The following is a 16,025-nucleotide window of genomic DNA, read 5'->3' on the forward strand; positions in this document are numbered from 1 at the left end:
TTCTATTCCATTTTTGTTTCTCTTCCTGTCGCTAATGTACCTGAAGAAGGATTTGTCCCCTTTTTTAATGTTCCGTGCTAGATCTTCCTCTGTTTGAAGTTTGGCTTCCCTGACTGCCTTTTTGACAGCCTTAGATCTGGCCTGATAGTCTTCTTTTGCCTCCCTTTTCCCAAGATGTTTGTAGGTAATAAATGTTTCTTTTTTCATTTTAATGAGGTCAGAAATTTCTTTGTTGAACCATTGTGGTTTTTTGTTTCTCCGGCGTTTGCTTACTGTTTTTACGTAGCGGCTAGATGCTTCGTTCAGGATGGATTTTAGGTTTGACCACATATTTTCCGGGTTGTCAGTTTCTGCATGGTTTTGCAGCTTTTGATGGACAAAGTCTCTCATGTGGTCGAAATCTGCCTCCCTAAAGTTGAGGACCCTCGTTGCTGTGTTTGATTTAGAGAAGCCTTTCCTGAGGTTGAGCCATACCATGTTGTGGTCGCTGGAGCCCAGCGTGTCTCCCACTGATACTTCCGAGACACTGTCTCCATTTGTGAGTACCAGGTCCAGTATTGCTTTTTCCCTGGTGGGCTCTAATACCATTTGTTTTAGTTGTGCACCCTTAATGGAGGTTATTATTATTATTGTTATTGTTATTATTATTATTGTTTTAGTTGTGCACCCTTAATGGAGGTTATTATTCTCTTGCTACCGCTCGTAGTTGCTGAGAGGGTGTTCCAGTCTGCATCTGGCATGTTGAAGTCGCCTAATAGTACTGTGTCACCACGCAAAGTGATGTTCTCTATGTCCTCAATCAATTCTTTTTGATTCTGTCTGTCTGATGTCAATTCTGTCTGATGTGAAGAGCCCCTTTTAGAAATCTAGTGACATCAGGATGAGATGTCAAAGAGAAATGGTGATCCCAAGCTCTAAACAAGAGAGCCTGGCCACCTGGACCCAAAGAGACGCCACAGTGATGCCTTTATCAAGAAAGGCAAGAATCACCATGATCGAAGCTGAATAAGGCACCAACCTGGTCCTGAGCACACCAATGTTGGAAAGCATTCCACACCTTAGAAAAAGCAGAAATAATCCTAGACAGCCAGGCAGCATATTCTCACATGTGGGTGATGTCATCCACGGAACCCGGATGCAGACAGCCTCACAAGCAGACTTGCTTGTAAAACTTTAAGAAAGTTAGCGACTGCCACACAGCGCATGCACGAATGTCTTCCTGCCCGAGGTAGGGCGCTTGTCTCCTCAGTTCTCAGTTTTGCGCGGTGCCGAAAAGCCACTCGTTTTGACGCTCTGCGCTAGACTTAGTTCTACTCGTGCCTTCTCTCACCGCACCGCAGCTCGTGTATTTTTCTTTACAGGTTCGCTATGTTTATTTGCGCGTTTCTTTAAAAAAAAAAAAAAAAATTTAGTTTCTTTCTTTTTACTTCAGCGGGGCCCGTGTTTCCTTCCACTTCCGGCTCAGGGTTACGAAGTGTAGCCTGACCTTGGTTGGAGTCAGGCGCCTGCTGTGCTACATTTACCAAGGTCGTCCAATCCGGAAATGGATCAGCCTTTGCCTAACGCCTTCAATTCCATTTCTGCCCCGACCTCCACCTCGACTCCGGGGAGTCTTCGTCTTTGGGGAGCTCAGCTAATTCTTCATCTGGGGCGTTATCTTTGGTGTCTCCATCAGCTATGATAGCTCAGTCAACCCTTACGGACATGCTACCTCTAGAACCAGAGTGCCCGGTGGGTCTGGGGATTTCCAGAACATGTGTCTCAAAATCGAGGCAAGACTCTCCCTCGAGGTCGTCTTCCTTGGAGCTTATAGCCACACCAATTGTACCAGCTTCATTGGTCTCGGTGCGGGCTTTGCAGAGTATGTTGGAAGTTATTCTGCATCAGGAGTTTGGTAATATGCTTGCCAAATTAACTCCTGCCTAGACCCTGCTTCCTGTAGGCCAGCCTGAGCACTCAGTAATAATACAAGGAGTCGAGTCCTTGCGAGTGTCTTGAGAAAAACCAACACACTCTATACAAGGAGTCAAGTCCTTGAGAGTGCTTAAAGAAACATCAACACAATCTGTACACGGAGTTGAGTACTTACGAGTGCCTCGAGGAGTCTGTACACACTATATAAGGAGTCGAGTCCTTGGCTGTGCCTCGAGCTCAACCTAGTCACTCTATACAAGGAGTCGAGTCCTTGACAGTGCCTCAAGATACCTCGCTACAAGGAGCTGAGTCCTTTATGGTATTTCGTCCTCGAACTCCGTCCACCAGTCCTTTCTCTTCACATAAGGTGTTGCCCTTTATGAAGCATAGGACGAGGACTCCTTGACATTCATCTTCCAGACTGGATCTGACTCAATCACAGGACCGTGATTCGAGGTCAAGGCAATCATCGAGACCTATGTCTTCTTCTTGAGACAGGTCTCATTTGTCCAGGCAGCGAGACTCATCGAGGCATCATACTCCTTTGTCAGTTGAACCTCACCACTCTCGTTAGTCGAGTTCCTCTCCTGCAAGGTTCTCTCCATATTCCAGAAGTGGGTCATCTTTGCCTCTGGACTCGGATATCAGAATCAGTACTCCAGAGAGACTTCACCTTCATTCTCTACTATGAGAGAGATCTCGAGGGGTTCTCGCTCACCTTCTCCTCAATGAGGTCATTCCTCTTCAGACCAGGTATCTTTAGAATCTGACTCAAAATACTCTAAGGGGTATCTGGAAGAGCTGGAAATGTCTTATCCTCCTAGAGAGTCTCAATTATCCCATCACTCTCTTCGTGTGGAATCTTCTTTCAAAAGAACCAATCCTGTCAAGGTTCATGCCACTGTCCCACCTGGAAGAGAGGGCAGGACTATGGACAAGTTTGGTCATCGCCTGTATCAAAACTCACTCATGGCGATCCGAGTTTTGAGTTTCAACAACTTCACAATACTCTGAGGCAACTTTGCATGCATCTAGTTCAATCTTCATATGATGCATTTGAACTGTTTTCTAGAGTCACTGCTTTTCGGTGACCATGCGTCATCTTACCTAGCTTTGCACCGTGGACATGGACCTGACTCTCCAAGATTGCCTGGCTAACATTCCATGCCAAGGCAATTATTTATTTGATGACTCTACTGAGGCAGCTACCAAGCGTTTATCTGAACATGAGAAGTTCTTCCACTGCCAAAGGTTTTCGGCCTGCTCCATCCTACCAGGGGCAATTTCCTCAGAATCCAGCTTCTTATTCAAGGCCGCCTCCTAAGAAACAGCAACAGCAGCAACAATGTCAGCAAAAAAACTCAGACTTTTGCTGCACCCAAAGCCTCTCAGCCTTTTTGACCATCTAATACAGAACATAACCTCAATGGTTCTGCCTCGGTCCTCTCCTCTTCCCATAGGGGGCTGTCTCCATCTCTATTACCCTTGATGGGAACTCATTACATCTGACCTCTGGGTTCTCTCTATCATTAGGGAAGGTTACTCTCTTCATTTCATCCAGATCTTCCTTCAAGAGAGTATCCTTCCAATCCTTCCCAGACCGCCCTTCTTCTTCAGGAAGCTCAAGCTCTGCTCCATCTCCGTGCCATCGAGAAAGTTTCTCTAGAACAGCAGAGTAGGCGATTTTACTCCTGTTACTTCCTAGTTTCGAAAAAGATGGGGCGACTTGCAACCTATTTTGGATCTCAGAGCACTCAACAAATTTCTTGTCAGAGAGAAGTTTTGGATGCTGTCTCTGGCATCCTTGTATCCCCTTCTAGATCAGAACGATTGGTTATGTTCTTGGGATCTCAAAGAGAGTCTTATACTCACATTTCCATTCATCCGGCCTCTCGCAAGTGCCTCAGATTTCGGGTGGGAAATCATCGTTTTCAATACAGAGTGCTATGCTTAGGCCTGGCATCATCTCCCAGAGTCTTTACCAAGTGCCTAGTAGTAGTAGTAGCAGCAGCAGCTCTGTGAAACCATGGTCTTCAGGGTTTTCCGTACCTGGACGACTGGCTCATCAAGGATTCAACATCTCAGGGGGTTACTGTAGCGACCCAATGGACTACTTGATTCCTCCAAAGCTTGAGGTTCATAATCAACGTCCCAAAATCCCAACTACAACCTTCGCAGACTCTACACTTCATCAGAGCTGTACTGGATACTGTGCAACTCACAGCATTCCTTCCTCAGTATCGTCAGGATGCTCATTCAACTTTGTCACAAAGTATCATCCCTCACTTCACTTTCAGCAAGACACATGATGGTTCTCCTAGATCACATGGCCTCTACAGTTCACGTGACTCTTTTTGCCAGACGTCACCTACGAATTCCTCAGTGGACCCTGCCATCTCAGTTGGCACAGCACATTACTGTGACTCCTTCGTTGAGACTGTCTCTCCACTGGTTGATGCTCTCTTCCAATTTCTCCAGAGGCTTACTGTTTCAAACGCTCCCTCATCCATCATAAGGTCCTCACGACGGATTCCTCGACCAATGCTTGGGATACTCATCTCGATTGTTTCCGTACTCAAGGCAATTGGTCTAACACATATATCTGTTGGAACTCAGAGTGATCTCGATTGCTCTCAAAGCTTTTCAGCATCTTCTCCACAATCAAGTGGTCCTCATTAGGACAATCAAGTAGTCATGTACTAGGTCAACAAGCAGGGAGGAACAGGATATCTCCCTTTCTGCCAGGAAGCTCAAAAGGTGTGGAATTGGGCAATCCTTCATAACACCTTTCTAAAAGTGGTCTATATTCAAGCAGAGAAAAACTGTCTGGTGGACAAATTGAGTCATCTTCTGCAACCTCACGAATGGACACTCAATTCCTCGCCTCTCCATTACATTTTTTCTCAGTGGGGGACTCCTCAGATAGATCTATTTGTGTCTCCCCAAAACAACAAACTGCCTCAATTCTGCTCCAGGATATACTCTCCTCATCGCTTTTCTTCTTGAATGGACGAATCAGTTTCTATATGCATTTCCTCTCATTCTCAAGACGCTCATCAAACTCAACACGAACATGCCACCATGATTCTGATAGCTCCTCAGTGGCCCAGACAATGGTTCTCCTTTCTGTTTAAACTCAGCAGCAGGAAGCCACTACTTCTACAAGTGTTTCCCTCTCTACTTACACATAGTCAGGGGTTTCTACTTCATCCCAACCTGCATTCTCTATACCTGACAGCTTGGTATCTCTCAACTCAACAGCCACTCTACAGTTTTCTCAATCTGTCAAGGACATTTTAGAGGCTTCCAGGAAGCCTACCACTAGACATTATTACAACCAGAAATGGACTACATTTTCTTCTGCTTGGTGCATAATTCATCACAATTTTAGAGGCTTCCAGGAAGCCTACCACTAGACATTATTACAACCAGAAATGGACTACATTTTCTTCTGCTTGGTGCACAATTCATCACAAGAAACCTCAATCTACATCCTTGTCTTCAGTCTTGGATTACCTGTTGCATTATCTCAATCAGGCCTCAAATCCATATCCATTATAGTCCATCTCAGTGCAATTGATGCTTTCCATCAGCCTATAGAAGGGAAACCCCTTTCTGTTCATCCTGTGGTTCCCAGATTTATGAACATAAGAATTGCCGCTGTTGGGTCAGACCAATGGTCCATCATGCCAGCAGTCTGCCCATACGGCGGCCCCCAGGTCAAAGACCAGTGCTCTAAATTAGTTCTGCCTCACCTGCATACATTCCAGTTTAGCAGGAACTTGTCCAACTCTGTCTTGAATCCCTGGAGGGTGTTTTCCCCTTTAACAGACTCCAGAAGAGCGTTCCAGTTTTCTACCACTCTCTGGGAGAAGAAGAGCTTCCTTACTTTCAGGGCTGTGGAGTCGGAGTTGGAGGAAATTTCAGGTACCTGGAGTCGGAGTCAGAAGTACAAAAAACTGAAGAGTCGGAGTCGGAACATTTATTTACCGACTCCATTTTTGAACTTGGCATACCAATCACGAGCGATTCTTTCAGCTATAGCACCCACTATATACACAGCACAAATGTTGCGAGCAGCTTCTGCGGCCTTAGAACCTTGATTAAAAGCAAAAAGAAGGTGGTGTCGAAAATGCTCATTTCTCTCAACTTGACATTCCATTTTAACGATCTGAAAATTAGCCAGTGCTGTGGAGTCGGAGTCGAGGAGTCGGAGGAAATTTCGGGTACCTGGTACTTCAGACTCCGGTCTGAAGTACAAAAAACTGAGGAGTCGGAGTCGGAACATTTATCTACCGACTCCACAGCCCTGCTTACGTTTGTACGGAATCTATCCCCTATCAACTTTAGAGAATGCCCTCTCATTCTCCCTACCTTGGAGAGGATGAACAATCTGTCTTTATCTGCTAAGTATTTTGAATGTTTCGATCATGTCCTTTTCAAGGGAGAAGAAGCCCAGTTTCTCCAATCTCTCCAACTCCTTCAGCCCTTTAACTATTTTAGTCGCTCTTCTCTGGACCCTTTCGAGTAGTAACGTGTCCTGTATGGCGACCAGTAAAAGATGCAGTACTCCAGATGAGGGCACATCATGGCACGGTACAATGGCATGATAACCTTCTCCGATCTATTCGTGATCCCCTTCTTTATCATTCCTAGCATTCTATTTGCCCTTTTCGCCGCCGCCACACATTGTGCGGACGGCTTCATCGACTTGTCGATCAGAACTCCCATGTCACTTTCCAAGTACCGCCCCGGACATCCTATATTCGTGCATGAGATTTTTGTTACCCACATGCATCACTTTACACTTATCCACGTTGAACCTCATTTGCCATGTCGATGCCCATTTCTCGAGCTTCATTATGTCACGTTGCAGATCTTCGCAATCCCCCTGTGTCTTCACTAGTTTCAAGTTTATTAATTATTTTGATATACCGACCATCACAAGTAACTTCGTATCGTCTGCAAATTTAATCACCTCACTCATCATACCAATGTCCAGATCGTCTATAAAGATGTTGAAGAGCACGGGTCCAAGCAATGAGCCCTGCGGCACTCCATTGGTGATGCTCTTCCAGTCCCAGTATTGTCTATTTACCCCACAGAAAAAGAAGGCAGGCTTTCTGAGCCAGAGGGGTGCTCTTGGTCCTTCCCTGACAACAGACACAGTCTACTGTCGTCGCATTGTCGAAGAAGACCCTGACCACTTGGCCCTCCAGAATCTTCTGCAGTTGCACTATAGCCAGCCAAATGGCTCTCAGCTTCAACCAGTTTATTGGCCATTTCCTCTGAAAGGGTGTCCAATGCCCTTGGATGGGATGATTGCAATGGGCTCCCCAACTCTGAAAGCTGGCAATCTGTCATCACCAAGATCCAGGAGGCAATCCGCAGTGGAACGCCCTTGCAGAGAGACTGCGGCAGAAGCCTCCAAAGTCCAGGGAAGACATGTCTGTAAAGCATCCCTGTAGAAGCTCAGCGAGAGAGTAAACCCTGCCCAAGGAACCACATCAAACATGGCAGCCATGTACTCCAGGACCTGAAGATCGCTAAGGGGTCGGCTGTTCCAGAAGGGAAAAAAATCTGGGCACATAGTTTCTGTTTGTGTGGTTCTGGAAGACAGATTTGGCCTGCAGCTATGTCAAAGAGAATGCCCAGATATTCCAAAGACTGTGTGGGTGTCAGATTGCTCTTTCTGTAGTTCACAATCCAGCCTAGGTCCTCTAGCACCTGGATCACCAGATTCATTGTGCGCTAGCCCTTGGCCCCGATTAGCTAGTCATCTAAGTAAGGATGAACCTGGAGATCAATTTTCTGCAGGTAAGATATGCTGAAGATCCAGAATAGACCTCCAATCTTCGGTGCTTCTCTTTTGCACAAAAGTATATAGAGTATCTGCCTGAGCCAGAGAGTTTGAGTAGCACTGGCTCTATAGCTTGAATATCCAAGCAAGCGTTGAATAGTGGCTTGAACCTTGAACGCTTTTGTCCAGTTGACCTGCGGAAGAGGCCAAGCAAATTCCAGTTTGTTGCCTGACCGAATAATGTCTAAGGGCCACTGGTCAGACAAAATGTGAACCCAAATGGGCAGGAATGCTGAGAGTCTTCCCCCTATCTGTAGAGGGGCATCCCCTTGCCTAGCGTCATTGCGCCTTTTTGGAAGAGGGCACATAACGGGAGGTGGAGGGCTGTGATCACCTGTAGCTGGCATACTGTAGCCAGGAGTCCTGGGAAAATCTGTGACATGGAACTCGTATAAGGGTGGGATTGCCAGAAGCCATGAAAATTAGAGCAACCAGAACCTCCAAAGGTCCTGGGACTGCTATCGGGCACGGTCTTAGGGCGACGGTCTAACATAAGAACATAAGAATAGCCTTACTGGGTCAGACCAATGGTCCATCAAGCCCAGTAGCCCATTCTCACGGTGGTCAATCCAAGTCACTAATACCTGGCCAAAACCCAAGGAGTAGCAATATTCCATGCTACCAATACAGGGCAAGCAGTGGCTTCCCCCACGTCTTCCTCAATAACAGACTTTTCCTCCAGGAACTTGTCCAATCCTTTCTTAAAACCAGCTACGCTATCTGCTCTTACATCCTCTGGCAACGTGTTCCGGAGCTTAACTATTCTCCGAGTGAAAAAAAATTATCTCCTATTGGTTTTAAAAGTATTTCCCTGTAACTTCATCGAGTGTCCCCTAGTCTGTAATTTTTGACGAAGTGAAAAATCGATCCACTTGTACACGTTCTACTCCACTCAGGATTTTGTAGATTTAAATCATATCTCCCCTCATCCGTCTCTTTTCCAAGCTGAAGAGCCCTACCCATTTTAGTCTTTCCTCATATGAGAGGAGTTCCATCCCCTTTACTATCTTGGCCACTCTTCTTTGAATCTTTTCTAGCACTACTATATGTTTCTTGGATTACCAATTAGTATAAACAGGGATTTAAATCACTTAAAATGGCTTCAACTAACTCAACAATAAATACCTACTAACTTTAAGAAGCCTTCTATTGCACTTATCATGTTTTGTTTTTTATTACCACATAATAAATATATTTATATCACACAGATTTAAGCAACATATTACCAAACCACACTCTGTGAACAAATCACACTACACAACTATTTTCTTTATAAAATAGCTCAACAGAAATATCCCATTGGGCCAGAAAACCTGGACTGGAGCAAAGCCTTTTCAGTTTCTTTCAACACCACATTGTCCCATTTTTTAAAAAATTATCACACGTTCTCTTGCTGTATTGCAAATTGTTACCACAGTCTTATGTTGCTCAACCACAATGATTATAGTTTATGCTTTCTGATATCACTACTGGACTCTACAATCATGTTGTTCAGTCAGCCCAACACAGGGCTGTGTTTCACTGGGTCAGCAATAGAAGGCTTCTTAAAGTTAGTAGGACTATATGTTTCTTGAGATAAGGAGACCAGAATTGAATGCAATACTGCAGATGAGGTTGCTCCAAGGAGCGATACAGGGGCATTATAATATTCTTAGTCTTGTTACCATCCCTTTTTAAATAATTCCTAGCATCCTGTTTGCTTTTTTGGCCACCGCCACACATTAAGCGGAAGGTTTCATCGTATTGTCTACGATGATACCCAGAATTCATGAGGTCGTCCAGGCCCTTGCCAAACAGTAACTGCCCCTTAAAGGGAAGTCTAGCCAAAGTAGCCTTGGAAGTAGAATCCCCAGCCCATTGTCTGATCCAGAGCATCCTGCAGGCAGAAATGGAATATGCCGACTCTTTTGCCTAAACCCACATAAGGTCATACAACGCGTCAGCAACTTAATCTGATCCAGCCAAAAGAAAGTGAGGAGGAGGATCCACAGCTTCACTATCCAGCGTGCACAGCTGAGAGAGGACAGGCGCATGTGACAAAGGACACCGCCGAAGCAGCCCAATAAAGTACAGTAGAGGCACAGAGAAAAATTCCAGAGTGGATTCCTTCTGCAGATGGCATGCGGCCATAGGGATACAACCCATCTATCTAGAATGTCTCACCTATTGCACTGGAACAAAATTTCTGTTCTTTGGAGACATTCAGGGTTAATGATAGAGAGGCAGCTTTAACAGATCCTGGGGAAGAAGAGTGGCAGGTCTCTGCCATCTCTTAACAGAGGCACAAGGATGACAATTTTCCAATGATTTTACCCAAATAATCAAGCAATTACCCAGACACAGTTGGCAGTTTTTATTTTATTACATTACAGTTGAGAATGGTATTCTCTTTGAAAGTAAAGGTTACCCATACCCGTGGAGGGGCATTTTCGATAGGATGTCTAAGTCTGAGTTATTTTTTTTTTTTTTTTTTTTAATGACCTACTTAGACATTTTGATCCATAGTACGTCTATTTTTATTTTGGCCATTCTCGAATATAAATACATCCACATGAAAAACGTACAAAAGCAAGTTTTCCTCTAGGTAGCCTGCATTCTTGGTAAACTGTTCAGACAGCTGAGCATAGTAGAGGGGCTCTTCTAAGAAGTACTGTAGTGAATGTCACATTAAAAGTCCCAGATACAGATGTCACTATATCTCGCTCATATATAAGGTGAGCCCTCCAAAACCCACCCAAAACTTACTGTACCCACCTGTACACCACAACAATAGCCCTTATGCCTACAGGTACAGTAGGTTTTTGAGGGCTCACTAGTGCTGCCCGATTCAGGGAAAAAAAATTCAATTCAATTCGATTTTCCTGCCCAATTGGGTGTTTTTTTTCAAACATCCTAGTGAGTTTATTTTATAGCCCCTTCACCCCTTTTATAGCATCTTCACCCCCTTTGCCATCTCCTAGCCACACTGGCACTGTAGTGTAAACAAAATAAACAAAGACTTTCCCTCTCTCTGTTAAATAAGAAATTGGAGCAATTTGAAAATTTCAACAGGCGTTTGAACCTCCGTATTTTAAATTTTCCTCAAATTCCGGGTATATTGCCTTTGGACTTATTAAAAAGATACCTGATTGAAAATTTAAAGATTTCGACAAATTGTATTCCCCCTATAAATAAAATCTACTATTTACCAAATAAGAAGATACCCGGAAGACAAGGAGAAGATGAGATTGAGAAAGAGATAAGGAGGGAAAATAATGAAAATAATGAAATAGAATTTGCTAATGTGACTGCTCTTCTTGAACAAACAATTTCTACTGATAATGTTAGAGCTACGCTCTTAGTATCATTTGTTTTTGAGCAAGACGTGAACATGATTATGAAACTATTCTTTAAAAACTCACAGAAATTATTTGGGGAGCAAAAAGTTTGGATATATCCTGATGTCGCAAAGACTACACAAGAACGGAGGAAAGAATTTCTTTCTATGCGTCAAGATACTATAAAATTGGGAGCAACTTTCTTGTTAGCATACCCCTGTAAATGCCTAGTTAGGTATTTGGGAGTTAAATATACATTTTTTTCTCCTAATCACCTGAAGGAATTCTTGGATGTAAAGAAAATCATCAAGGACTGAGGGGAAATAGAAATTAATAGCTGGTGTTTAGAACATAAAGCCTAATTGTTTAATTAAGTTTCTTGTTAAATTTCTCTCAAAAATTTCCGATTGACCATCCCCCTATTATGGTGGTCTAAGAAAGGAAAAATTATTTTCATAAGTATGAATCTGTAATACTTCTGTATTGTTTTTTCTTTCCTGTATTTAATGTAACAAGATGTATTCTTGTAAAATTTTGTTGAATAATATAAATAAAAAATTCAAAAAAAAAAAAAATCCTAGCTCATGTTTGCGGTCTAACACCAGCTCTGGCAGGATACACATTTCAAATCTAACATATTGTAATCACAAAACAGAAAATAAAATTATTTTTTCTACCTTTTGTTGTCTGGTCATTATTCAAATCTTGTTGGTCCCAGGCTTTGGTTGTCTTCTGATAACTTGCTTGCCAGGGTCTCCTCCTTTCTCTGTGCTAACCATCCATCTTCTATCTCCGTCCTCCTCTTCCTTTTCCCTTTCCTCCCCCGGAGGTCTGGCATCTTTCCTTTTTTTTTTTTAATCTCCATCCATCCACAGATCCACCTTTTCCAAACTACCCTTTCATCCAGCATCTCTCTCTCCTTCCCCACCACCCCAGGGTCCACCATCTCTCCCTTTCTTTTCCCAACTACCCTCCTATCCAGTATCTCTATCCCCCCTCCACACCATCCCTTGTGTCCAACTTCTCTCCCTTTCTGTTCCTTCCCTCCCTAAATCCCATTGTCCACCATCTCTCTCCCTCTCCTGTTTTTAGACCCATTATTTCTTTCCCCCCAAAGTCCAGCATATGCATGCCTCTTTGAACCCCACTTCCCTCCCTCCCTCCATGTACTTCTACACCAGGGCCCCCCTCAACTGAAGGTCTGTTCTCCCCTGAAGGCCTGCACCCCATCCCTGAAGGCCTGTGCCCCACCCCCGAAGGACTGGTGTTCCCCTAGCCTTCCACGCATCCATTTACCTCTGACGTCAGAGGCAGGATTGCGGCAGAGAAAACAGCTCTGAAGGCCTATGGCAGTTTGCAAAGATCACTAGCACCAGTGATCTTCTCTGCAGGCTGCTGATATTAGGTAAATGGATGCGTGGGAGGCCAGAGGGAAAGCCAGACACCAGCACTTCCCGACTGACCCTCTCCCCTCGCCCTCTAAAGCAGGTGCGGCAGCAGCCAGCCAGAAAGAGTTAGCGCTGCAGCTCCTGCTTTAGGGGGTGAGGAGGGAGGGTCAGTTACCGAATCAGGAGGCCGATTTTTTTGTTTTGTTTTAAATCGATTTGAATCAATTCACCCGAAGTGAATCGGTGAACCGATTTGAATCGTGAATCGAGCAGCACTAGGGCTCACCATACAATATAAGCAAGATATGGTGACATCTATAACTGGAACTTTTAATGTAAAATTCACTGCAGTAACTTCTGCTCTCTGGGCTCAAATGGCTGTGTTAACATCTGAAGCTGCTTGGACTGAGAACTCCTAATACAGGATAGAATGTACTGTTTTGTTTTCTTTTTACATCATTGGGTGGTGGGAGGGGGTTGGTGACCACTAAAGGGGGGGGGGGATTAAGGGAGGAGGATCAGGCTTTAATCTCTCCAGTGGTCATCTGGTCAGTTTGGGCACCTTTTCAGCATTTAGACACTTTTAAAACAGGTCTAGCTCCAAACATCTAAAAAAAGCCCAGGATCTTTAGTTAAAGGTTTGATTATGCCTGACAAGCGTCCAAGTCCTAAGCCTGCCCAAAACATGCCTTTAACATGCCCCCTTAAAATTTGGACGCACTGGAGACAAAACAACCAGAAAGAAGTCTAGAAAGTCTGTTTTGAGAATGTCCACTTGTACATTTTGATTAGTAAGACGTCCAAGTGCTGTTTTTTGGATGTCTTATCTTTTTTGAAAAATGAGCCCCGTTCTGTTTCACAGCACAAATACTTTTAAAATCACAGCATAAAAGGCCGGGGGGGGGGGGGGAAGAGAAAGGACAGAGGCAGCAGAGATTTCATCTTGAAATCCCTGTGCCTTCTTTATAGCTCCAATATGGAATCTGTGGCAATGTTCATATACCCCAAAAGATACATAAGTACCAACTAGTGCAGAACTTTCAAAGGAAGCAAAATATCACACTTTAAAAAAAATTCCCTTCTCAGCCTCCTCATTCCCCCATTTCAAATAACCAGCTATTCTCATTCAGCTGGATGCTCAAAACAAGAAAACACAGCAAGCCAAAAACCAAAACAGCTTTATAAACAGTTCTTTTGTGGACACAGAACTGTTTGGCAAAAAGTAAACTTTTGTGTTTCAGACACACTAAACTACCATCCGATCTGACCAAATACATTGCATTCTCCACAATGACTTATTCTGCTAAGTTATTCTTTGTGAGTGCCAGTCTCATCCTATCCCATACTCGAGTTTCTCTGAACTACAGACCTGAAGCTTAGCTAAAATATTTTCAAGAGAGTTTTTCTTTCAGCATGGTTTTGTGGTCTGAGTACAGAACTAGGGAACATGTAGCTCACTTTACCATAACTTTCTAAAAGTTACTTACTCTCTTCCTATACCTAACAAAATTGGCCTAATATTCAGTTAATACTTAGCTATGGCTCAGATATAGCTCTAAAATGAACTTAAGTACCTTTCAGTACACCTCCTTCAGATCTAAAGCTGCTTGGAAAGAAAAAACAAAACCAGTATGCGAATGGCAGTAGCTTTCTGTAGCCCACCTGACAAGCGTAGAGAAGGCCAGCAGCATACAGAAGGAAAGTGACACAAAGCGGACCCCAGCAGGTGTTGCAGGTGGGCGGCTGGTCATTAGTTGCAGGACCTGTTCTGCTTCTTCATCTGTGGGCCTGAGCAAGAAGAACCACACACTGTTAAAGCTACTACCCCAATCACAAATCTGCCCTTCAAAGACCAGCAACTGGGTCTTTACAGGCATGTGCTTTCAAAAACCAGGTTAAAAGAATGACAGCATCATACTAATGAAAGTCATGGCAAAAACATGACACCAAGAAGTTATGTGAACTTCAGGTCATTACTTTTTTTTTTTTTTTTAAATATACTTGATCTAAATAATGTTGGCACACTTGAAAATGGAGCAAAAGCAAATGCAAGAACAATAATATTCTCATTTGAAGATACCAGCTACATTGATATATGTTAATTAGAAATAAAAAGAAAACATAAGATGGTAGACTAATAAAAAGGGAACTTAATTTATTTTAGCTAGCTTTGGAAGTCCAGAACCTTGTGTAGCCAATTTTGCTGTACATTATGCTGGGGAAGATCTTTAATGTAGAAGTTTGAGCTAGCAAACTCAAAGTCATAGTGAATGAAATATTCTTCACTAAAATCTAGCCTCTTGCAAGCCAAGCAAGGAACATGAGGCACTGAAAAGAAACTGCACGTTCTCCTGCTTATGCCAAGCTCCAAATTTTGGTGTTATCCACCCTTGGGACGCATTTCAGTATAGCACTGCTTAGAATCAGCTGAGCTGAAAATGTTACTTTGACATCAATACTCACTACCATTAAAAAAAATAGGATTGTCAAATAAAGTAGTACTTGAGTCCTGCAATGCCCATGAGGGCACAGTAGAGACGCAGCAGAGCGCTGGCCTTCACCACATGCTCTTCCTTTAGTCCTGAGTACACAGATACACTGGATTCCATGTCAGCATCAGCTTCCTCCACCACATGTGTGCTCCTCACTCTCGGAAGGATATCCATCAGCTCCAGAAGCAGCTGCCTTCTCATTTGCCAGAGCACAGAGCTGCTACTCTCTCTTTTCCGCTGCAAGAGAACTCTAGATGAAAAACTGTGAAAGAATTCCTATTTCTAAGGGCTACTTATTTATTTAAAATATTTATTATCAACCTAAAACCTAGGCGGCTTACAATAAAAACATCCAAAGTCATTAAAACATTAAAAAATAAATATATTACATCAAATGTACCAGCAATCAAGTCAAAATCATTCTACATACTAAAAATCCACCTTAGATGCAAATGCCTGGACAAAAAAAAAAAAAAAGAGTTTTAAATGGCTTCCTAAACCCAAACATTTTTACATAAATGTAAGATGCCAGGCAAACCAGGACCAAATACTGAAAAAGAAGACTGCAGTATCAACAAAAATAAAATAAAACTGATGAAATTGAACTGAATGCAAAAGCAATTGAAGTTGAATGTTAATATTTTCTCTCCGATTCCACCAGCACATTAACACCAACTTTATGGAGTTATTTCAGCTGGCAAATTTGAAACACTTTTTGAAAACTTATCATGCTAAACTACCTTCAAATGAAGAAATCTGTACTAATTAAAACTCATTTCTATGGCTCCAGACTGAGCGCAAGAGAATTAATGATCCCTACTTGGTGATGTTGAAACATGAGCATGAGCAGGCTCCAGCAGAGATTTTCACACAAACTAAAATAAACACACTGCTGATGATATCCAACCAATATTTTACTGCACTATTTCTCTAATCCTCCCCGTCTCATTCTGCAGAGACCTAAGGAAGATAGCACAGCTTTTCACAACTAGCCCACACAAACTGAGTTTATTTCAACTCAAAATGTGTCAATCTTTGCTTCTCTATATTTAAT

General features: G+C 43.2%; 1 protein-coding gene across 5 annotated transcripts in view; it reads right to left on the reverse strand.

Annotated features, from left to right (window-relative positions):
* INTS2 (integrator complex subunit 2) overlaps window positions 1-16,025 on the reverse strand; it is a 136,130-nt gene that overhangs the window by 94,407 nt on the left and 25,698 nt on the right. For all 5 annotated transcript variants that reach the window (XM_033922796.1, XM_033922793.1, XM_033922795.1 and 2 more), the window contains exons 8-9: window positions 14,982-15,208; window positions 14,142-14,267 (exon numbers count right to left, since the gene is read on the reverse strand). In XM_033922796.1, the coding sequence (XP_033778687.1) occupies window positions 14,142-14,267; window positions 14,982-15,208 (353 nt within the window). The remainder of the gene's footprint in view (window positions 1-14,141; window positions 14,268-14,981; window positions 15,209-16,025) is intronic.

The sequence above is a fragment of the Geotrypetes seraphini genome, chromosome 15 (assembly GCF_902459505.1).
Source record: "Geotrypetes seraphini chromosome 15, aGeoSer1.1, whole genome shotgun sequence".
Lineage (NCBI taxonomy): Eukaryota > Metazoa > Chordata > Amphibia > Gymnophiona > Dermophiidae > Geotrypetes > Geotrypetes seraphini.